The sequence below is a fragment of the Triticum dicoccoides genome, chromosome 1B (genome assembly GCF_002162155.2).
Source record: "Triticum dicoccoides isolate Atlit2015 ecotype Zavitan chromosome 1B, WEW_v2.0, whole genome shotgun sequence".
NCBI classification, from domain to species: Eukaryota; Viridiplantae; Streptophyta; class Magnoliopsida; order Poales; family Poaceae; genus Triticum; species Triticum dicoccoides.
Window position 1 is genome coordinate 126506540 of NC_041381.1, and position 23297 is coordinate 126529836.

At 45.5% G+C, this 23297-nt stretch overlaps 2 protein-coding genes across 13 annotated transcripts; both read right to left on the reverse strand.

Moving 5' to 3' along the window:
• Positions 1–5766: 5766 nt before the first annotated feature.
• LOC119302563 (endoglucanase 14-like) lies at positions 5767–8236 on the reverse strand. The gene is made up of 5 exons (XM_037579600.1): positions 7993–8236; positions 7473–7892; positions 6861–6947; positions 6624–6776; positions 5767–6532 (listed from the first exon to the last, which is right to left on the reverse strand). Exons 1-5 carry the CDS (start codon positions 8197–8199, stop codon positions 5927–5929), a joined length of 1473 nt encoding a protein of 490 aa, XP_037435497.1. The 5' UTR covers positions 8200–8236; the 3' UTR covers positions 5767–5926.
• A 2078-nt stretch (positions 8237–10314) lies between these two features.
• LOC119322987 lies at positions 10315–16613 on the reverse strand. Of its 12 annotated transcripts, none has more exons than XR_005156050.1 (8): positions 16054–16613; positions 15248–15390; positions 15128–15176; positions 14523–14650; positions 14378–14427; positions 11623–12326; positions 11415–11502; positions 10315–10578 (listed from the first exon to the last, which is right to left on the reverse strand). XR_005156050.1 is itself a non-coding variant. In XM_037596541.1 (4 exons), exons 1-4 carry the CDS (start codon positions 12320–12322, stop codon positions 10499–10501), a joined length of 579 nt encoding a protein of 192 aa, XP_037452438.1. In that variant the 5' UTR covers positions 12323–12705; the 3' UTR covers positions 10315–10498. The 12 variants fall into 12 exon arrangements, 1 of the variants encoding a protein (XP_037452438.1); XR_005156056.1 differs by having other exon boundaries at positions 11415–11513; XR_005156047.1 differs by having other exon boundaries at positions 10315–10615; positions 11415–11513.
• Positions 16614–23297: the final 6684 nt, after the last annotated feature.

Here is a 23297-nt window from a genome sequence, read left to right on the forward strand (position 1 = left end):
TACAACAAATTCAGTCCGCTTCCACCATCCATCAGCACCTTTGTCAGTCGAGTGCCTTCGACCACTGGATCGACCACCAAAGCTTGCCTCCCAGGGGTGGCAATGTGAATCGGGTGATCAGATTGGTCGAATGTGATGGGTATTTGAGACCATTTCAGATAATTTGCTTTTGCAGGGGCAACCATGTTCACCTCTCGGTTAATGACCTTCAGTCGACTCTTGCTTTCCACATCCGCAAAGATCACCAGAGTGGAGTTGATATGCGGATATCCTTCCTCACTGTCCTCCTTGTCTTCGGCCTTGTCCGACTCCTTCTCCTTGTCCTTAGACTGTTTTCCTTGAAACTGCTGGATCAGGAGTCGACATTGGCGAGTGGTGTGCTTCGGGTAAATGATATTCCCCTCTTCGTCTTTCTTCGTGTGAATGTGACATGGCATATCCATCACGTCGTTCCCTTCTTTATCCTTTACCTTCTTGGGGTTCCAGGATCCTTTTGGTTTCCCCTTAAACTTTCCTTGAGTCACGGCCAGAGCCTCTCCAGGAGCTGCCGGTTCAGCCTTCCGCTTCTGTTTCCGACTGGTGTTTCCTTTTTCCGACTGACTCGGCTTGTGCTTGCCGCTTCGGAGTCGGTCTTCTTCTTCGCCGTTGGCGTACTTGGTAGCAATCTCCATCATCCGACTCAAGGTCATGTCACCGGTTCGACCAAACTTCAAACTCAGTTCTCTGTTCTTGAAACCATCTTTGAAGGCGCAGACTGCCTGATGATCAGACACATTCTCCACAGTGTGGTGCAAAGTGATCCACCTCTGAATATACTCTCTGAGAGTCTCATTAGCCTTCTGCACGCAGACTTGCAACTCTGTCAATCCAGCTGGTCGCTTGCAAGTTCCTTCAAACGTTCTGATGAACACTCGGGACAGATCTTCCCAAGTGTAAATGCTGCTAGGAGGTAGTTGAGTCAACCATGCCCTGGCAGAACCTTCCAGCATGAGGGGCAAGTGCTTCATGGCCACCTCGTCGTTCCCACCACCAATCTGAACTGCCACTCGGTAGTCTTCAAGCCAAGTTTCAGGCTTAGACTCACCAGTGAACTTGCTGACTCCTGTTGCCAACCTGAAATTGGGAGGGAATAACTGCGGCTCTGATAGCTCTGCTGAAGCATTCAGGACCAGAAACATGCACTCGACTGCTTGTGGGTACATCTCTGTCGAGTCCACCTCGATGGGCTCTGTTCCGGTCGACCAATCCTTGCACGATAATGGATCGCGCGTCGAAGCCTGGTTCTCTGGGGTCGACTGGAACCCTACGCCCTGTACTGTACTGACGCCTATCATCTAGCTGCCGAGGAGCGTAAGACCCACCCCTCGAAGGGGAATTGGGCACTCGACGCCTATCATCTCGGTCGAGTCTGTCGCCATATTGATCTCGCCGATTCTCGCGCCCTTCACGCCGCGGAGGCGATCTGGGGCTGTGAGCCGACTGAACCGTGTTCACAGTGACGGATCGACTGTGAATTCTGTTGCGCGACTGAGACACGGCTGAATTCTGATCTCCTGCTGCCCGGAGCAGATCCATGATCTGCAGCAAACCTCTGCCAGCTTCCGACTGCGAAGGCTGGATGGACTCTGCTATACGGGTCGCAGCTGCTAAATTCTGAATTGGGGTTCGATATACCTGAGTTGGCGGGAAGAGTTGACGTCGACTGGTGTCGGGAACTCGTTGCCGCACGCGCTCGTCGAGTGCTCGCTGAAGGTTCTCCAGTCGAGTGCGCTCGGCCAAATTGGCCAGACGCGCCTCCTCCAAGGCACGAGCCTCGGGGGTTTCTCCTGCGATGGGAATACGCGGGGGATCCTCGTTCCTGCGGTGAAGTTCCTCTCTTTGCAAAGAGTCGAGTGGCTCGGGCTGGTACTCTTCGTAGCCTCGTGTAGGGTCGCCGCCGTCACCTGCTCCACCACCACGGGCGAAGCCAGGGGGACTGTGGGGCCCGTCGACCATCAAGATTTCCGCCGCTGGATCACTGCTACCGCACTCGGATGCAGTCTCTACGGAGCCAGTCGACAGATCGAACAAGCTGTAGATAGATTCGTCGGGCTCGATTGCCGCAACTTGGGTGGTGGCCGATTGGCGAGCCACCGCGTGCCTCACCCATCGCTGAAGCCTCGACCGGCCCGAGCGCTTGCGCTGGCGGGATACCGGGAGGGTGGACGATGGAGGAGCCGACCGATACTGGGTCGACGGTTGCCGCAGCAGAACGCCGCGGACATATGCACGAAAATGCGTCGCACCGCGGACGGGGAGCGCATCAACGTCGAGCGGAGCCTCATGGAGCCATGCGGAGTCGTCGGCGATGAAGGTGAGAGTGCCGAGACGGATCTCTTGACCTCCGACCAAAACTCCAGCAGACACCATGATGAAAGTACTCGGAAGAATCGCAACTTCTCCACAAAATCGCTAAAACACCTGCCCCACGGTGGGCGCCAACTGTCGTGGTTCTGAGCCTGACAGTAGAGTGGGGGGTAGGTATGGAGAGGCAAGGTCCTAGCTATGGAGAGGTTGTAAACACCAGGGATGTACAAGTTCAGGCCCTTCTCGGAGGAAGTAACAGCCCTACATCTTGGGAGCCCGGAGGCGGTCGAGTGGATTATGAGTATATGAGTTACAAGGTGCCGAACCCTTCTGCCTGTGGAGGGGGGTGGCTTATATAGAGTGCGCCAGGACCCCAGCCAGCCCACGTAGGAGAGGGTTTAAGGTGAGTTAAGTCTGGGGCGTTACTGGTAACGCCCCACATAAAGTGCCTTTACTATCATAAAGTCTACTTGATTACAGGCCGTTGCAGTGCAGAGTGCCTCTTGACCTTCTGGTGGTCGAGTGAGTCTTCGTGGTCGAGTCCTTCAAGACAGTCGAGTGTGTCCCTCGTTGGTCGACTGGAAGGCGACTTCTTCTAAGGGTGTCCTTGGGTAAGGTACTTAGATCAGGTCCATGACCCTACCCTAGGTACATAACCCCATCAGGGAGGGTGAGATGCCGGCCCCCTAGGGGTGCGCCAAGAGTATGGAGTCCTACTAGGACTTCCAAGTCCTAGTTGGAATCCCTTTCCTTTTTGGAGTAGGAGAGAATGAAAGAGGGAAGGAGAGAGGGAGTAGGAAAGGGTAAGGGGGCGCCGCCCCCTTCCCCTAGTCCCATTCGGACTCATGGGGGGCGCCACCTCCCCTTGGCCTGCCTCCTTCTTTCCCATATGGCCCAATAAGGCCCATTACTTCTCCTTTCCTGTAACTCCCCGGTACTTCGAAAAATACCAGAATCCCTCAGAAACTTTTCGATGTCCGAATATAGCCTTCAAATATATCAATCTTTATGTCTAGACCATTTCGAGACTCCTCATCACGTCTGTGATCTCATCCGAGACTCCGAACAAACTTCGGTCATCAAAACACATAACTCATAATACAAATCATCATCGCACGTTAAGCGTGCGGACCCTACGAGTTCGAGAACTATGTAGACATGATGGAGACACATCTCCGATCAATAACCAATAGCGGAACCTGGATGTTCATATTGGCTCCTACATATTCTGCGAAGATCTTTATCGGTCAAACCGCATAACAACATATGTTGTTCCCTTTGTCATCGATATGTTACTTGCCCAATATTTGATCGTCGATATCATCATACCTAGTTCAATCTCGTTACCGGCAAGTCTCTTTACTCGTTCCATAATGCTTCGTCCCGCAACTAACTCATTAGTCACATTGCTTGCAAGGCTTATAGTGATGATCATTACCGAGAGGGCCCAGAGATACCTCTCCGATACACAGAGTGACAAATCCTAATCTCGATCTAGCCAACCCAAAAAACACCTTTGGAGACACCTATAGAGCATCTTTATAATCACCCAGTTACATTGTGACGTTTGATAGCACAAAAGGTGTTTCTCCGGTATTTGGGAGTTGCATAATCTCATAGTCTGAGGATCGTTTATAAGTCATGAAGAAAGCAGTAGCAATGAAACTATAAGGATCATAATGCTAAGCTAATGAATGGGTCTTGTCCATCACATCATTCTCCTGATGATGTGATCCCGTTCATCAAATGACAACACATGTCTATGGTTAGGAAACATAACCATCTTTGATTAACGAGCTAGTCAAGTAGAGGCATACTAGGGACACTATGTTTTGTCTATGTATTCACACATGTAGTAAGTTTCCGGTTAATACAGTTCTAGCATGAATAATAAACATTTATCATGATATAAGAAAATATAAATAACAACTTTATTATTGCCTATAGGGCATATTTCCTTCAGAAAGATACCACACATTATCCTAGAGGAATGCCGGCACATGCAGACTCCCAAGTCCAACTTTATGAAATTTACACCTTCGAGCCTAGAAGGACCAAGTGGGCCCATGGAGGAGCGTCGGTCTCGTCCTATAGCAGTCCTGATGATGACCACAAGCAAAATTTTGAGTGTTTGTCCCAGTGGACGTCGATATTTAATGAATCTTCGGCAGACCGAGTATTTATCTTTGGAAGGATATCTGTAGTGGGATCAACGGATTGATCATCAACAAATTCGCGCATCTGAAATCTTGCATGTACTTCTCTGCGAAATCGCCGCAAATGTGCGGAGGTGGGCCGTGGTGCCTCCATTTTCACCCCACACGATAGCGATGACTATCCCAAATTTTCTGTATCATGGAATTCCCGGGCACCGTTGGATGAATAAATCGACGGCGGTGAACCGCCCCGGCAGATCCGGGGGGTTGGTCTCATTTTTGGCATCGAGCTCGACGTACCGGCTGGTCCTTTAGTCGATGCGTGCTTGGATGCTTGTGTCTTTTTGCTCACGGCCGGGAAAGGCATTGTGGTGAGGCTTGTGCCTACGGCCTACGCTCATCGTGTCGGAGAAGGAGGTGGGGCAAAAAAAAAAGGAGCTTGGGCAAGCTGCAGAGGCGATAAGGGAATGTCTACCTGCTCTTGAAGCCTCTACCTTTGTTTCATCTTTTTTTCACCCATCAACTGTTTACGTTGTAAACAGAAACCGTTCTGTGCGTTTGGTAACAACCCTCAGTAATCACATCCCTCCTTAATCGGGTCCAGGCTAGTTATCAGTCGATACCCCCCAGCCCCCACCGGCAACGTTTCCTTACCATCCTGAGCGCTCCTCACCCCAAGCCCTACTCCCCCGCGACTCCCCTCGATCTGTCTGCGCCGCCCACCTCCTCCCCCGCGACTCCCCTCGATCTGTCAGCCCCGCCGCCTCCCTTCGACCCCCTTCGAATCCAGCACCGCCACCTCCCCTCGACCCCCTTCGAGTCGAGCGGCGCTGCCTCCCCTCGTTCCTCCTGTCTTGCTCCAGCCGCCGGCAACGACCACTCCAGCTGCCGCCGATGCCGACGAGGATGGACTGTTGAATCCACCGCCGAGGAGCAAAGGGCCATCTGCGGATTTCTAGCTGATCTCTTCCTCCTACATCAACCTCCTCTGCATATCTCAAGGTTAGGGTTAATGGTCCATGTTCTTGATTTGAAGTCAAAAAATATGTGTTCTTAAGGTACCTGTTTCCTTTACACTGCAGAACCAAACAAAACGTGGTTGGTCCAGTCCGGAGCTGTTACAGACTGTATTCAGTTCCCCTTTACGTTTACGTTACCACTCAACGAAACAAACACCTCCCTAGTGTAAACAAGATCTCTTACCAATATGATGAGATCTACCATATGTTGAAGTTACTTTCAAAATTTGGAAGGGAATAAAATGTCATGTTGAACTATTGTGATGTTGAAGTCCTTTTCGGAGTTTGGATGGAAACAATTTCTGTGTTGTTTTCGGTATGAAATATTTTATTGACTAAGTTATATCTGCCTAAATTACAAGGACGGCATTGACATTGCACATCTCTTGACTGAAAACAGGAACATCAGTTATGCAGAAGCCTAGCAAGAACTCCGACGATGGGCGCGACAGTGTAGGTCGATGGCTCGCCTTGCTGGTAATTTCCCCGAGAATCGTCGTAATGGTCGTTGTTGTCAGGCCCTCCGACGATGGCGCCGTCAATCACATTCAAGTTGGGCGCAGACCTGTGGAAGTACTCGGATCCCTTGCCGCAGGAGATCTTCCCCGGGTTGTTCGTGAGGGACGGCAGCGACGCGCCGCGGTGGTGCGGCTGCGTCGGGTACCTCTTTCCTACCCCAACCATGTAGCTCATCTTCATGGGGTTCTTGCCAAGGATGTAGTCCACCTGTGACCGGGCGAACGAGACGAGCTGTGCCGGCGGTAGCCTCACGCCGCCGCACTGCAGGGAAGCCCTTGCCGCCGCCAGGTGGTCGGCGTGCGTGACGAGGACGAACATCGCCGTCGTGACGTCCTGCAGGTTGGACCAGGGCTGCAGGTAGAGCATGCCGCCCGGGGTGAGCCGCCCGCTGCGGCCGTCACCGTGCTGAACGACGTTGCAGAGGAAGCTCTCCACGTTGCTCCTCATCTCGGCGTGGCGGCCGTTGTTGGGCAGCTTCCCTTGGAGGATGAGCTGCAGAATGGCCGGTATAGTCATCAGTTCCTGAAGCTAAAAGTTGCTGTCGCTTCATCAGACCAATACTAGGATCATCTGGTACATTTACCTTGGCGACCAGTGCCTGGGCTCCGACGAACTTGTCGTCCCAGGATAACGACTGCCGCACCCCGCCGACGTTGTTGTCGCCGGCGATGTAGGCCTTGTACTCGTGGTGGCCGGTGGCGATGTAGAGCCAGACAGCTGCCCACAGCAGCTCGTCCTGTTCCAAACAAGTTTCAGTATTTGCTTTACAATACTGCTATGTTTCTGTTCATTATCGTGACATTAATTAGTGATGTGATACCTCGTCGCCGCTGCTACTGTAGAAACTTCTGGCCGATGGAATGCTGTTCTGGTAGAGGCCACGGTTGTTCTTGGCGAACTGAAACAACTGCAGAAGCAGCAAGTGACTGAAGAAATTAGCTGATACAGCTTCGTCTGTGCACGTTCAGTTTTCAAGCAATAATTTGACATTCATTTTTAGCCATGATATGACCACGACTTTATGAAATGGTTCGTCAAATTAATTCTCTCGCATTATCTTCAAATTGATCGTGCCCACGGTAACCGTCCAATTTGTGCTGTGCATGCAATGTAGTGCATGTAATTATGCAGTGGTAGACTGGTAGTACTATCTCTTCATGCAAAGCACAGTTACATGTTTGCCTATTTCGCGTGCGTCAGAAGCGCCAAAGGCGTATATGTAACATTATGATTGTTAATAATTGTGTAATTAGAATGGCACATTAACATGTGCGCCGCTCTATTTTTCTTACCTATTACACCAAATGATTTTTGGACCATCCATTGGATTTGTATAGAATCGATTGTGTAATCTGTGTGCTGTGCATGCAATGCCATATGCATACGTGTGTGTCTCAAAACATGAAGTAATGTAAGAGCAAGTATTGTGCACCTGTTTCGCGTGCTTCAGAAGCGTAGACGCGTACCGGGAGTCGCCGCGCGGCCCCGTGAACGCGACGGAGGCCGCGGCCAGTGCCGCCGCCGTCTCGGCGGCGACATCGGAGCCCGGGTGGGTGGCGTTCACCAAGTACGACCTCCGGGGCGTGTCCATGTCCTCCGGCCGCTCCCAGCACGCGTGGTCGGAGTCGCCGTCGCCGACATTCACGTAGAGCACATCGGGGCGGGCGTGCGCCTTGGCCAGGTAGTCGGCGCCCCAGCGCACCGCCTGGAGCGCGTGGCCCAGCTCCCCCGCTGCGACCAGCCGGCCCCGGTGCTCCACCACGCTCCACGACAGCATGGTCGCCGTGAACGCCATGGGGAACCCGAACTTGACGTTGTCGCCGGAGTCGTAGTAGCCGCCGGTAAGATCCACCTGCACGTCGATCGATTAAGCATGTCAGCATAATGCACGAACCAAACACGTACAACGTACCACACATGCATATCAGCATATGCATCGCCGACGTGCTTACCCCGTGGTCGGCGCCGTCCTTGAGGGCCGAGTTGCCGCGCCACTGGACGCGCTGGGTCGGCGGCAGCCTGCCGGAGCGCTGCGCCTCGAAGTAGAGCAGCGACTTGGTGAGCGCGGTGGCGTAGTCCCGCTGGGCGGCTTGGCACGCCGTGGTTGCCAAAAACCCTACCACGGCGGCAACGAGAAGCATCCTGGCGCTAGCCACCATCTTGGGCGTCCTCGGCGTCAACGAGTAGTTTCTTGTATTGTACCACCGCGTTATGTGTGCTCCTCTCGTCGATGGGACGAGTGTATTTATAGGCGAGGAACAAGGTTTCAATCCACTATGAATTGGTGAAACAAATCCATCAGAAATGCACGCATTGATATCCTAGAATAATTACGCGCCATGCATATTTGTTTTGACGATGTGCGGAGATTTTGCGACCTTCAAAAACCGGGTGCCAAATGTAAACGTATCATCCCCGTATCTGAACTTATTTGGCGGAATTAACTTCATTGGAGAAGGTTGATATTTCCTACAGCCAGTTCATATATTTTTCGGACACGTTTGAGATCATGTATTTACGGTGTATATATGGATCTCATTTGCGAATAAAAGGACTGTATTGATTACTCTGAGATTTGAATACTATCTTTGGAGATCGAAGAGTTAACATAAAAGATGGATAATGAAAAACGTCACACTGCACTGTGCCTGCGTGAGTTGATCTTCTCGAGTGTGAGAAAGGATGGATATCTAGGAATCAATGACTGAGCTCTTTAGCATGATATGAGATGGGTCTTTACTACTCCAATAGCCAATTAGGTTTTTTTTAGCACAGTACAGGCACAAGCGCTCATATAAGCATGCATACACTCACCCATATGAACGCACACACACCCTACCCTTATGAGCACCTCCGAGTGACTGAGCCGACATATCATCATGAGATTTTACGAAGTCACCGTAGGCGCCTCGTAGTTGACAGCAAAGTCTCCTCCCACTGAACACGCATCGCCGGAAATCGTCAAATAAATTCAGGATAAATACGAGCAGCAGGACTTGAACCCTGGTGGGTTAGGCCACAGGTTGGTTCGCCCAATAGCCAATAGATAAGTGGTAGTTGTTGGCCTCATAGAAGGGGTTTGCTACAATTGGCAACTTTTCTTTTAGTTTGGGAAAACAAGATATAAATCCATGAGATAACACCCTAAACTTCCATCAAACAAGCAACACTGCAATACAATTAAAAAGCCTATTTTAGAACATGAGCAATGTGAGAGTCGTCTAAGAAGGAAAAAAATATTACATTCTTGCATTTTATTTTTTGTGGTTGAGAATGACATTCTTGTCATTAGTTCATGCTCATACTACTCTTTTGTTCTTAGTTTTCGTGCGTGTCCTTATGCTTTTGCTCTTTTGTCATGATTTCGCCCTGTAAAAGTCGTTTGGCCGTTAATGAGACATTGGATTGACCGATTTGCCCCTATGAGCCACTCACTGATGCATGGGACCTAGACCTAGCTCGGTCACATTGGCCACTACCATGTGGGACCCAACACATCTATCCTTTTCAAATTGCATAGCACAAAATTGAACATAACACGGTATTAAACAACAATTAAACAACAACCCATAGTTCAAATGACATACCACAAAATTTGACTCAACACTTAACTTAATTACAGTCCATAGTTAATATGAGTCAATTGATTTGAACCTTAAAATCCAAAATACACGCTAAACAGTTTGAATTACACATAATTAAACATCACCGAAATAGGAGGGAGGCTGCCAAGCTACCTAGTCGTCATCCTGGGAGCCGGTTGAGGCTGCCGACCACCAAGTCCACCTTATAAAAGGAGATGACGCCATCACCCTCTCAACAGTTGCCACCACCCAAAACTTTGGCCTCTGAGCATATAGATGTTTTTTTCCTTATTAGTCCTAACAGTCTCAGGTTCGCTACTTGCATGCGTGGGGGCTCAAGGTAGTATAAGAATATTGATGGTCCTGGTATTAAAGCATCTCCAACAGATGATGTATACTAGGGCACCTGATTTGTTTTGCGTAGCAAATGTTTTAAAATAGGGTACCAGATATTTTCTGCCACAGCCGATGATGTAAAAATAGGGCACATGGTCATTGCATATTACGACATTTCAAAATACCAAATGTTCAAATTTAAACATGAGTTCAAACTTAAACATAATAACACTACGAAAGTACTACGATAGACACAGTACTATGCCCAATTAATCGGTTGTTAGGTAGACTAGATGACCCGGTTGCGCTAATGGCGCAAGAAGCGAATTAGAAAAAATGTTAGTAGTGAGTACGTAAGAGATATAACTCGAAATATAATGCAATGTGAATTGTATTACATCATGTATTAACCACAAATCATGAAATCAATACCAAGTGAACCAAATAATGTCACCATCTCTGTACTAACAACCAACATTTTAGCACAAGAAGTATCACAGGAGTGTTTACTTGCACATCAGGAGTATCACAATTACAACTAAAGAGGCATTGTCCTCACTGCTGTCCTTGAGCCTTTCACAAGGAGAGTTCCAAGCCTCGCAACTTCTTCCTCCAGCTCTGCACATGACTCTCGGTTACGAACCTCGTCCCTCAGCTATGATTATTTCAAGATGAAATCAATATGCTATTTATGTCACATGGAACATGTTTAGAATTTAGTCAGTCTCACTAATCTTTCAGCTACAAAGGCAGAAAGAAAAATGGCATGATCAATAACTAAAAAAATGAAACAATAATGCTTTTGGCATTAAAAAACCGAGAAAGTGAATTGAGGACAACAGAACAACTATTTGTAACAACGGCAAGCTTGGCTGATGCAAAATGATCACTATGAAACCATATCTTTAGAACCAAATTAAAAAGGAACAAAATAATATAATACACCCTCCGTTTCAAAATAACTGTCTTAACTTTCTACAAAAACATCATGTATCTTTAGGACCAATTTTTAGACCATGGTACCACATAAATTAAGAATTAGACATATGAGATTGCAACGTATTCGTGATCAGTTACCAATCATGTCACACCAAGGATTTGCACATATAACCTGAAATAACTGCAGCTAGCTTGAAGTCTGAAATCTACCGGGTGACAAACAAAAGCAATACCACCAAACCTTATTCTTATTGGACGAGCACAAGATTTATGAGAAGATAACACACAAAAAATCCTATTTGGTTTCTGGATGCATGCACTTTCTGGATTATTGTGCACATCAAAACATGGAAGAACATTCCTAGGAGAGCCATTGTAGCACAACGAAGTAAACCAAAAATCAAAAAAGAGAAGTGAGTTTGTATCATGTAATTTAGCAATGTATCAGCCCATATCACCATTTATTTTTAAGAGACCAAAGAAAATGACAGAAGTTTCCCTATTCTTTCTTGTACCTTTCTACAAGAATGCTCTTTATTTACGAGCGCCACACAGACTATTTCCACTTGGCGGCAGGTTGGACACAACAATCCTCGCCGCAAGCTGCAGAAGAACTACACACTCACATACGTCAGGGCAGGAGACACGAACACGGGCGCCGTGAGGGGGGAACGGAACGGAACGAACCAAAAGGGGAGAGACAAATCGAAAGAGGGAACGTACAGAGGCATAGTCAGGCTGGGAGGCGGTGAGTGCGGCGGCGGTCTCGGCGGCGAGCTCGTCGAGCTGGCTGGTGGTGACACCCATGTATACCCTGACGCAGACCTTCTGCGCGACGAGCACGGGTCATAGTGCTCTTGTCGAAGTGCCCATAGCTGAGTTTCTTGAGCCGCACCATGATCTTGTTGAAGTGCACCGTCTCCGTCCGCCCGTCCTGCTTCACGACGTACATCACCGAAAACTAACAAAAACATACCCATGTGCATCATCCAAACAGGAAATGGTTTTGCCTGTTTGTACATCAGAATCAATAATTGAATCATCAACAGATTGGTATATGCAACATGCTTAAATATCATGCCAGGAGAAGAAGTAAATGCCACATTTATGAATAACTAAACATTATGAATGCCATGCTGCATTTTGTAATGGCAATGATCCAAGGTAGTTAAATAGATGGTCATTATTAGGAATGCTCCATAGGATCTAAAGACACCCGCGCATGTTTCTTAAGTGTGCTTTCTAAAATTGGATACCCATTTATCTCTATTAGCTTGACTTGTAGCGGTGTGGACACCGCAAAGTTGATCCTATCCTAATAGTTACAGACAACAACCTTGTAGAAGATCATGCCCACCCTTGGTCCTTGGAGGGACGTGTGTTGTAGTGGTAACCACATCAGTGAACTTGAAAGGATATACATGTTCCTACATTACAAAAATGAAACAATAAGCATCTTCACAATAGGACAACATCACTCGGCCAACAGGGCATTTAACGCAAATGCATTGGCTAATGCCAACGTTGTCTGTTTCTTACACATGATAGCCATGAAATTGTTAATCGTATAAAAGTACAGGAATGCAAAGAAACCATGATCATTCTACAATTGTTGAAGCAAGTTATTATCTTTCAAGAAATCCTATAGAAAATAAGCAATGTAAAAAGAGAACGGCGTTTCGGTGCCCGGGTGCACCTGCACCCGGTCAAAAAAAATCGTAAAAAATTCAGAAAAATTCAAAAAATTCCAAAAAATATTTGGGTGGTAGACAATTTGATGCGTGAGGTACGCTCCAATTTTTAAAACATTTGGACTTCTGTGCAGCTCTCGGCAAAAAAGACAAATCAGACCAGAACAGTATATGAACAGTACACATTTTTACAGACCTCCGATTTGTCTTTTCTGCTGAGAGCTGCACAGAAGTCCAAGTGTTTTGAAAATTGGAGCGTACCTCACGCATCAAATTGTCCACCATCCAAATTTTTTTTGGAATTTTTTGAATTTTTCTAGTATTTATTTTGATTTTTTTCGTGAGCACAGGTGCAGATGAGCTCGGGCTCAGATTCAAATTTTCGATGTAAAAAGGGGAAACAGCTAGGCACGCACTAAGAAACTGACGAACAATATCTGTCCAACTAAACTTCTACACCTGATGAAATCAATATCCTTGTAGAGGGCCCTTTATAATTGGAACAAAGAAACAATTTAAAAAAACAGTGCCCCTCTATTATCACCATAGTCTAGCAGATTAATTTAACACAATTTAGGATGAGTAGCACTATGATATTAAAACTGAACTAATTGTTCTCGCTACTTGTGCTTTCTGATGCCTTGTACATATTCATATATGATACAATAACACTGGCAGCAATTTCTCAAGCGCAAGAACACATATATTTTTCAACTAACAGATTGTATCTAAAGTCCCCCCAAAAGCTGACTTAGAATCTAATCAAATAAGTCAAAAACTCTTTTTTAGACTAAACAAGTAAAATCATGCCTTCTTGTGGCTACAGTTCAGTCTTGGCTAGAATTTAATCTAACAAGCAGAAACCTCATCAGAATTTAATCCAGAAATGAACGACAATAAAACAATTCTAAGCAAAGAGGAGGAAGAGGGGAGCAAAGCTGACAGGAAAGGTTGTCGGGGTGAGCTGAGGGCTTGCTTTCAGAAAAACTCTCCCACAGGCTTGCTCCACACTCGCCGTTGCTCTCGACCGCGACCGTAAATTTCTAGGAATATATGTTCCCTCTATATAATTATGCTGGATTTTTGGAGAGATGCATCACATAATATCTTTCAGTTTCAAATCCATGAGTTTGTGTAGATTTCGTTTGTAAAACTTTGTATAGATTAGGTTCTGAACTATCTTTATGAAACCTTTCGTAAGATCTGAAGTCAATCCTGTCAATTGTGTACAGATCCGACGAATAGATGGGCAAGGAAACCAAGTGTTGTCCCGGGAGTGATGGCTCGGATAGCTTGGTAATGATATCAATAAGTAATTATTGTGCAAACAATAACTAATGCAGGTTCCAGGATCTCGTGTGTTGCTGCTGATTACCGAAGGCATAATAGACAAACTCTAATCGATCTAGCTAGTCCAGGCACGACAAGAATGGGCCGCTGCATTGTAAGGTATATGCAAGATTCAGAAACATATGATTTCGTTACTTTTGACTCAGAACTGAACTAAGCTAGGCACCCGAACACCATGCAAGAATCCAGAGGGAAGCATAGCGCAAGTGCGACCCTCGCTGACCACCTAGAGGCACGGTATCAGTAATGCACCAAGATCTGTCTATTCAAGAGGTAAACAAGAACACATCCTCGTTTGATATCATGATATGCAAGCAAATTTCAAGCACACAGGGTTGATATGCAAACAAATATCACACACAGAGGGAGATCGCCCAAACAAGCACATCAGGTCACATCACTTTCAGTAGACCAAAACTGAGCAAGAGAGACCCAACCTTGTTGATAATGACACGGAGGACCCAACAAACAGAGAACATAGATCAGCCTGCAAGAAGAAAGAAAAGAGAGAATGAACAACATGACAGCTCATAGACATTTCATGAAACACGTCAGGAGCATTGTAACGGAAGAACACCTGACCTTCGTATGATAATAATGAGCAGCAGCAGAATGGAAGGATCAGGGGCAAATTGAACGAATGAGAGCAGCCCCGACGATCTAAAGCTTCAGACCACCAATATCATCATAAACCATGTTTGTCGGCATTGCTAAAAAAACAGTAGAATAAGCAAAGAAAATTTCAGTTAACCACCTGGTACACAAAACAAAGGGCATTTAAATCCCCAAACCTGAAGATATGCTACAGGAGCACATGTACATCTGATAAAAACTAATGTACATGTATATGCATGGTTACTAAATATGGCAACAATATATATGGCACAATAATTTTACCCCTTCATTGGAATCTGAAGTCAGTGTGTTTATACACCCAGCTAAAAATCTAGGAAACGCAAAATAAGAATCTGAATGCCCAATAAAAATTAATCTGGCTGGGCAACTCGGCTACTCCGAGCTCCCCCAGATTGAACACTCGCTGGTCGCCCGATTCTGTCTTTTACATCATCTGAGCCGTCTAATTTTCACAATCTATTTTCACTTCGTGGTTATTTTTCCTCTTCTATGACTGGTGGGCTTATTATTGTGCTTGACCTGATTAGTGATTTGAATGATTAGTAATTTACCTGAGAGTATAAGTGTCACAAGTATATTCATTAACTGCCCTTGTACAACCTGCAAATTGATTATGGAATGAGCTTCTGACGGGAAATAGAAAACAAAAAACACAAAAGAACAGTAGGTACCTGACATAGCTCTAGCATGGTAAACTGTTATGAGTGCTTCCAGTCATCTTTGGTGCTGACTCGTATCTGACCATTGCCCTGCTCATCGAGGTCACTGTTGCACCATGACTCATGGCAAGGCCCATTTGCCAAGTATGCTTCAACTGCCAACAGACAAGCAATTTTGCATAAACCAATTGAGGCCCTTTTCACTAATTAAATCTACAAAACCATTTTGTAAAATCCACTGGAACTATCCGACTATAGGACTGAATCAATGAAACATAACAGCAGGTGCAGAAACCACTCTAGACCTTTCCACAAACTAAAGGCAGCTATTTATGTTCTAATTAACCCTGGGGCTGCAGCTGCTGTTATGAAAATTACTCTCTTCCTATCAATTTTCAGAAAATGGTTTAGAATGATTTCTGAAAATGGTCCAGAGTGGGTCCTGACTAAATTGATAGGAAGAGAAGGAATGAGGGTGTTCTAGAACTATTGCTACACATATGTCATACATCTAAAAAAAGGAAAAAAGAACACCCTAAATACAAACCTGAAGAAAACAGGATAAAATAACCCGATGTATGAACTGTAAACTGATGAGATTATTAGTAGATATGATGAAATATGTATGTAAAGGTCATTAATTAATAGATTATGAATAGCAAGGATTTTGCAAAGAACAGCAAGACCCATCATCCACGCTGGCCATTCCCATCCACGGGAGGAGAGAGCCAGTGTGTGTGTGCTGTGTACGCAGGGATGGGAGGGGCTGGAGGAACAGATGAGAATCAAGGAAAAGGGAAGGGGAGGAGAATCCATACCTTGGTCCTCTGACCGCTGCAACCCGTGGTTGAAGGTGAAGAGGCGGTGGCGCAGGCGTGGTTGGGGGAATTTTTCGGGGCTCTTCGTCCAGCGGCGGTCGTCCAGGTCGAGTTCCTCCTCCGCTTCTTGGCAGTGAGCGCCCGGGGCGCCGTTGAGCTCGTCCTCCCGCGGCTTCTCCCGGCGCTGCTCACCTGCGAGCGCAGCGGCGACTACGGGGCCGGCGGATCTGCGAGCGCCATGGCCATGGCCGTCGCCTGACCCGCTCGCTCTTCCTCTTCTCTTCTCTTCCCTTCCCGTCGCCTGACTCGCTCGCTCTCCCTCTTCTCTTCCCTTCCCTTCCCTTCTGAAAACGGGAGGGGGGAGGTTGCGGGCGAAGGCTGGCCGGAGGAGACGGGCGCGAGTGGCGGCGGCTGGCCGGACGGAGGAGGTGCGGAGGAGGTGCGGCGGCGGCTGGCCGGGTGGAGGAGACGACGACGGCAGGACAGGGAGGCGGGCGCGGTCTAGCTAGGGTTCGGAGGGAGAGAGAGGAGAGGGGCGCAGGTGCGCAGCGCGAGTGCTAGATGGGAAGATGGCTTACCTCCATCGGAGCGGCTCCCTTTTATACGCTCGTGTGCGAAATGACGAAAATGCCCTCGGCGGGGCACATATTAACAGGCGGTGGCACGATCACTATTCATGGCGTTTATAGGGCGACGTGGATGGCTCGGTTCTGCCTAGCAGTTCTTCAAGGTTTATATGTTTAATTAGTCGCTGCCAACCCATTAACTTGTGGGCAAACAAAGCCCAAAATGTTGGCCCGTAACCCCTCCCATCCAACTGTCACTCCTCAATGCCTAGGGTTCGACCAAACAGTAGCATATCTTGGTATATTACATAGATGAGAGCATGAGACTATGGTATAGTACATAAAAATCAGATATATATTGGTATGTTCCTATTTTATTTATAGATTCGTGTTCGACCGATTAATCTAGTTAATAGGCCGATTCACCGGTTAATCACTACTACCAAGCCGACCGAGTAGCTACCAGTTACCGATTTCCAGAACAATCTACGTCCAGCCACCTTTCGAATGGACGGCGTGAGGGCTGGAAGGCCTTGTGGACTTGCCCAGCGCCCCCCAAGGTGTTGAGTTTTGCATGATGCCTAGCAAACAACTCCCTTGCAACTTGGTGTAACAAAAAGAGACGGAGGCTGGAAGTCAATTCCTTGTGCCAGATCTGTGGTTTCGATGATAAAGACTCCTTCCACACGTTCTGTACGTGCACAAATGCAAGAACTTTATGGCGTACCATGGCTGTTGTATGGACGCTACCTGAAGCATCGAGTATCAAACCAACTGGGTCAAATTGGTTCATCCAATTTATCTGTGAAATTGATGAGGCTACAAGGGTGCGACTGTTGATGTTATTTTGGAGAATCTGGCACGTAAGAAACGAACTCATTCACTCCAAGCCCGCCCCTAGTGGATGTCTCAATCATGTTTTTGTCAAACTATCTATCATGTTTGCAATCTATAGCAATTCATTCAGATGATGACCTTCTAAAATGAAGGGCTCCAGTTCAGTTTTGCTACCCCCTTACATCACACACATGCAATATTGCCTCCACTGCTTTAGTCCCATGGACTCCCCCGGCGATTGGACGTGTCAAACTCAACACAGATGGTTCCATTTTGGACGGTGTTGGCGGTATGATACGTCTCCAATGTATATATAACTTATAAAGTATTCATGCCATATTTACCTAAGTTCTACATGGTTTTGGTGCACTTTTATATGATTTTGATAGACTAACCTATTGACCTAGTGCCCAGTGCTTGTTCTTGTTTTTTGGCTATTTTTTGTTTCGCAGAAAATCCATACCAAACGAAGGCAAAATGCCAGTAAAATTCGAGGAAGGATTAGAAGATCCACGAGGGACTCACGAGCTCACCCCATGTGCCCTAGGGTTAGGACATGCCCTCTAAGCTCATGGGTCCCACGTAACTCCAATTGGTGTGAAACCAACGCTGGAAATTCTTATAAATTGGGAAACCCCCAGAAAGAAACCTAGAACTTCCACGCCGCCATCACAAGCCTTTGTTCTGAAGCGATCTCAAATGGAGGCCTTTTCCGACACCTTAACAGAGACGGAAATCATCACTGGAGGCCATGTTCATCATCCTGGCGGTGTCCATGATGAGGAGGGAGTAGTTCACAATCGGGGCTCAGGGTATGTACCAGTAGAGATGTGTTTGATCTCTCTCTCCCTCTCTCTCTCATGTTCTTGATTTGGAACGATCTTGATGTACCATGGGCTTTGTTAATATAGATGAATCATATGATGTTCTTCCCTTCTATCTTGTTGAGATGAGTCTTTCCCATTGAGGTTTCATTATTATCTGATTGAATCTTTTGGATTTGAGAACACTTGATGTATGTCTTGCATGCGGATACCCCTGGTGACATGGGGTATTCTATTGAGTCACTTGATATGTGTTTTGGTAATCAACCCGCGGACTCCCGTGGTGACTGATGTCTACTACGCAACCTTCTTATTGTAGACGTTGTTGGGCCTCCAAGTGTAGAGGTTTGTAGGACAGTAGCAATTTTCCCTCAAGTGGATGACCTAAGGTTTATCAATCCGTGGGAGGCGTAGGATGAAGATGGTCTCTCTCAAACAACTCTGCAACCAAATAACAAAGAGTCTCTTGTGTCCCCAACACACCCAATACAATGTTAAATTGTATAGGTGCACTAGTTCGGTGAAGAGATGGTGATACAAGTGCAATATGGATGGTAGATATAGGTTTTTATAATCTGAAAATATAAAAAGAGCAAGGTAGCAAGTGGTAAAAGTGAGCAAAAACGGTATTGCAATGCTTCGAAACAAGGACTAGGGTTCATACTTTCACTAGTGCAAGTTATCTCAACAATGATAACATAATTAGATCATATAACAATCCCTCAACATGCAACAAAGAGTCACTCCAAAGTCACTAATAGTAGAGAACAAACGAAGAGATTATTGTAGGGTACGAAACCACCTCAAAGTGATTCTTTCTGATCGATCTATTGGGCTATTCCTATAAGTGTCACAAACAGCCCTAGAGTCCGTACTAAAATAACACCTTAAGACACACATCAACTAAAACCCTAATGTCACCTAGATACTCCAATGTCGCCACAAGTATTCGCGGGTTTGATTATACGATATACATTACACAATCTCAGATTCATCTATTCAAACCAACACGAAGAACTTCAACGAGTGCCCCAAAGTTTCTACCGGAGAGTCAATACGAAAACGTGTGCCAAGTCTTATGCATAAGTTCACAAGGTCACATAACCCACAAGTTGATCACCAAAACATACACCAAGTAGATCACGTGAATATCACATTGTCACCACAGATAAGCACATGCAAGACATACATCAAGTGTTCTCAAACCTTAAAGACTCAATCTGATAAGATAAATTCAAATGGAAAACTCAATCCATTACAAGAAGGTAGAGGGGGAGAAACATCATAAGATCCAACTATAATAGCAAAGCTCGTGGTACATCAAGATCGTGCCAAATCAAGAACACGCGAGAGAGACATCAAACACATAGCTACTAGTACATACCCTCAGCCCCGAGGGTGAACTACTCCCTCCTCGTCATGGAGACCGTCGGGACGATGAAGACGGCCACCGATGATGGTTTCCCCCTCCGGCAGGGTGCCGGAATGAGCTCCCAATTGGTTTTTCGTGGCTACAGAGGCTTGCGGCGGCAGACTCCCGATCTAGGTTTTGTTCTGGAGGTTTTGGGATATATAAGAGGTGTTGGCATCAAGAACAAGTCAGGGGAGTCCACGAGGGGCCCACAAGGTCGGGGGTGCGCCCTAGGGGGGGCCACCCTTGTGGTGGCCTCGGGACTCCTATGGTGCATCTCCAGTACTCCTTGGGCTTCTTATGGTCCAAAAACAATCTTCGTAAATTTTCAGGTCAATTGCACTCCATTTGATATTTCTTTTCTGCAAAACTCAAAACAAGGAAACAACAGAAACTGGCACTGGGCTCTAGGTTAATAGGTTAGTCCCAAAAATCATATAAAATAGCATATAGATGCATATAAAGCATTGAAGATAGATAGTATAATAGCATGGAACAATCAAAAATTATAGATACGTTGGAGACGTATCAAGCATCCCCAAGCTTGATTCCTGCTCGTCCTCGAGTAGGTAATGATAAAAACAACATTTTTGATGTGGAATGCTGCCTAACATATTTATTTATGTAATATTATTTATTGTGGCATGAAATGTTCAGATCCATAATATTCAAAACAAAAGTTTAATATTGACATAAAAATAGTAATACTTCAAGCATACTAACAAGGCAATTATGTCTTCTCAAAATAACATGGCCAAAGAAAGATTATCCCTACAAAATCATATAGTCTGACTATGCTCCATCTTCATCACACAAAATATAAAATCATGCACAATCCTGATGACAAGCCAATCAATTGTTTCATACTTTTGATGTTCTCAAACCTTTTCAACTTTCACGCAATACATGAGCATGAGCCATGAATATAGCACTATAGGTCGAATAGACGGTGGTTGTGGAGCAGACAAAAAGAAGGAGATAGTCTCACATCAACTAGGCGTATTAAAGGGCTATGGAGATGCCCATCAATAGATATCAATGTGAGTGAGTAGGGATTGCCACGCAACGGATGCACTAGAGCTATAAGTGTATGAAAACTCAAAAAGAAACTAAGTGGGTGTGTATCCAACTCGCTTGCTCACGAAGACCTAGGGCAATTTGAGGAAGCCCATAATTGGAATATACAAGCCAAGTTCTATAATGAAAAATTCCCACTAGTATATGAAATTGACAACATAGAAGACTCTCTATCATGAAGATCATGGTGCTACTTTGAAGCACAAGTGTGGTAAAAGGATAGTAGCATTGCCCCTTCTCTCTTTTCTCTCATTTTTTGTTTTTGTTTATTTGTTTTTTTTGGGGCCCTCTCTTTTGTTTGGTCTCTTTTTTTTTTATTTTTATTTTTCGTCCGGAGTCTCATCCTGACTTGGGGGAATCATAGTCTCCATCATCCTTTCCTCACTAGGACAATGCTCTAATAGATGATCATCACACTTTTATTTACTTACAGCTCAAGGATTACAACTCAATACTAGAATAAAATATGACTCTATATGAATGCCTCCGGCGGTGTACCGGGATGTGCAATGAATCAAGAATGCCACAAATACGATGTCAACCAGATGATCATGCAAAGCAATATGAAAATGATGGAATGTGTCATAATAAACAGAATGGTGGAAAGTTGCATGGCAATATATCTCGGAATGGCTATGGAGATGCCATAATAGGTAGGTATGGTGGCTGTTTTGAAGAAGGTATATGGTACTAGCGAAAGTTGCGGGGCACAAGAGAGGCTAGCAAAGGTTAAAGGGTGAGAGTGTGTATGATCCATGGACTCAACATTAGTCATGAAGAACTCACATACTTATTGCAAAAATCTATTAGTTATCGAAAAGAAGTACTACGCGCATGCTCCTAGGGGGATAGATTGGTAGGAAAAGACCATCGCTCGTCCTCGACCGCCACTCATAAAGAAGACAATCAATAAATAAATCATGCTCCGACTTCATCACATAACGATTCACCGTACGTGCATGCTACAAGAATCACAAACTTTAACACAAGTATTTCTCAAATTCACAACCACTCACTAGCATGACTCTAATATCACCGTCTTCATATCTTAAAACAACCATAAGGAATCAAACTTCTCATAGTATTCAGTGCACTTTATATGAAAGTTTTTATTATATCCCTCTTGGATGCCCATTATATTAGGACTAAATTCATAACCAAAGCAAATTACCACGCTGTTTAAGACTCTCTAAATAATATAAGTGAAGCATGAGAGTTCATCAATTTTTTTCAAAATAAAACTACCGTCGTGCTCTAAAAACATATAAGTGAAGACACTAGAGCAAATGACAAACTACTCCAAAAGATATAAGTGAAGATCAATGAGTAGTTGAATAATTATGTGACTATGTGAAGAATCCTACTCCTAAATAAAATTTCAGATCTTAAGTACTTTATTCAAACAACAAGCAAACCCTAATAAAAGAAAATGATGCTCCAAGCAAAACACATATCATGTGGTGAATAAAAGTATAGCCCCAAGTAAAGTTACCGATGAATGAAGACGAAAGAGGGGATGCCATCCGGGGCATCCCCAAGCTTAGGCTGTTGGTTGTACTTGAATATTACCTTGGGGTGCCTTGGTCATCTCCAAGCTTAGGCTCTTGTCACTCCTTATTCCATAATCTATCGAGACTTTACCCAAAACTTGAAAACTTCACAACAGAAAACTCAACAGAAAAATCGTAAGCTCCATTAGTATAAGAAAGAAAATTACCACTTAGGTACTGTCAATACAAGATTCATAATTTTTCTCACATGATGCCTACTGTACCATATCATTTCTACAATTTATATTAAGCAATATAAGCCATAGAAACTAGAAAACAAGCAAACTGTGCATCGAAAACAGAATCTGTCCAAAACAGGACAGTCTGTATTATTCTGTAACTCTCGAATACTTCTGTAACTCCAAAAATCCTGAGAAATTACGAAGTCCTAGGCAATTTTTCTATTAATCTTCTGCAAAACGAATCAACTAAAATGTCGGGACCCCGATCCTAAGTCACACCAATCTAGCATGTAACACATCATATCACTTTGCGGCCTCACGCACGGTATTCCCACGGATGCCACCTTACCTGGCCCAGGACCGTTTGCGCCTTTTGGCTCACGTATATGATAGTGTTGCTAGCATCCATATGACAAAGAACCCGAGCCGACATGACTAGTCGTAAACCCAAGGTGGCACTAACTTACAGGAACAGGCATACATGACCCAGCAACGAACGGGTTGATCATCAACGTATGAACCCAAGTCGTAGAAAGCTACAAGGACTTAAAGGAACAATGCGTAACATTTCCCCAAAGGGACAGACACGTGAACGAAGAAGGACACATGCCGTCCAACCTAAGTGTTCCGGAGCAGTAGCAAGCTACCATGGCTTAGTGGAAGCACTAGGAGACATTTCCCCATAAGAGAGGCTACCAATAATAAACAACTAGGTTGTCAGATCCCACACATAGCAATAAACGTCACACTTATGCATAACATGCAAGTATGTGTTGTACAACATGGCATCACAACAT

Excerpts from the sequence above, each read along its gene's own strand:
- LOC119302563 (XM_037579600.1), bottom strand. The coding sequence starts at position 8,199 with ATGGTGGCTAGCGCCAGGATGCTTCTCGTTGCCGCCGTGGTAGGGTTT. Across the intron at positions 7,893-7,992 it reads AGGACGGCGCCGACCACGGG|GTGGATCTTACCGGCGGCTA; the intron begins GTAAGCACGTCG and ends ATCGACGTGCAG. Across the intron at positions 6,948-7,472 it reads TTCTGAAGCACGCGAAACAG|TTGTTTCAGTTCGCCAAGAA; the intron begins GTGCACAATACT and ends CTGCTTCTGCAG.
- LOC119322987 (XM_037596541.1), bottom strand. The coding sequence starts at position 12,322 with ATGTATATCCTTTCAAGTTCACTGATGTGGTTACCACTACAACACACG. Across the intron at positions 11,910-12,235 it reads TGGGCATGATCTTCTACAAG|GCAAAACCATTTCCTGTTTG; the intron begins GTTGTTGTCTGT and ends ATGTACAAACAG. Across the intron at positions 10,616-11,414 it reads AAGAGCATTCTTGTAGAAAG|CTGAGGGACGAGGTTCGTAA; the intron begins GTACAAGAAAGA and ends AAATAATCATAG.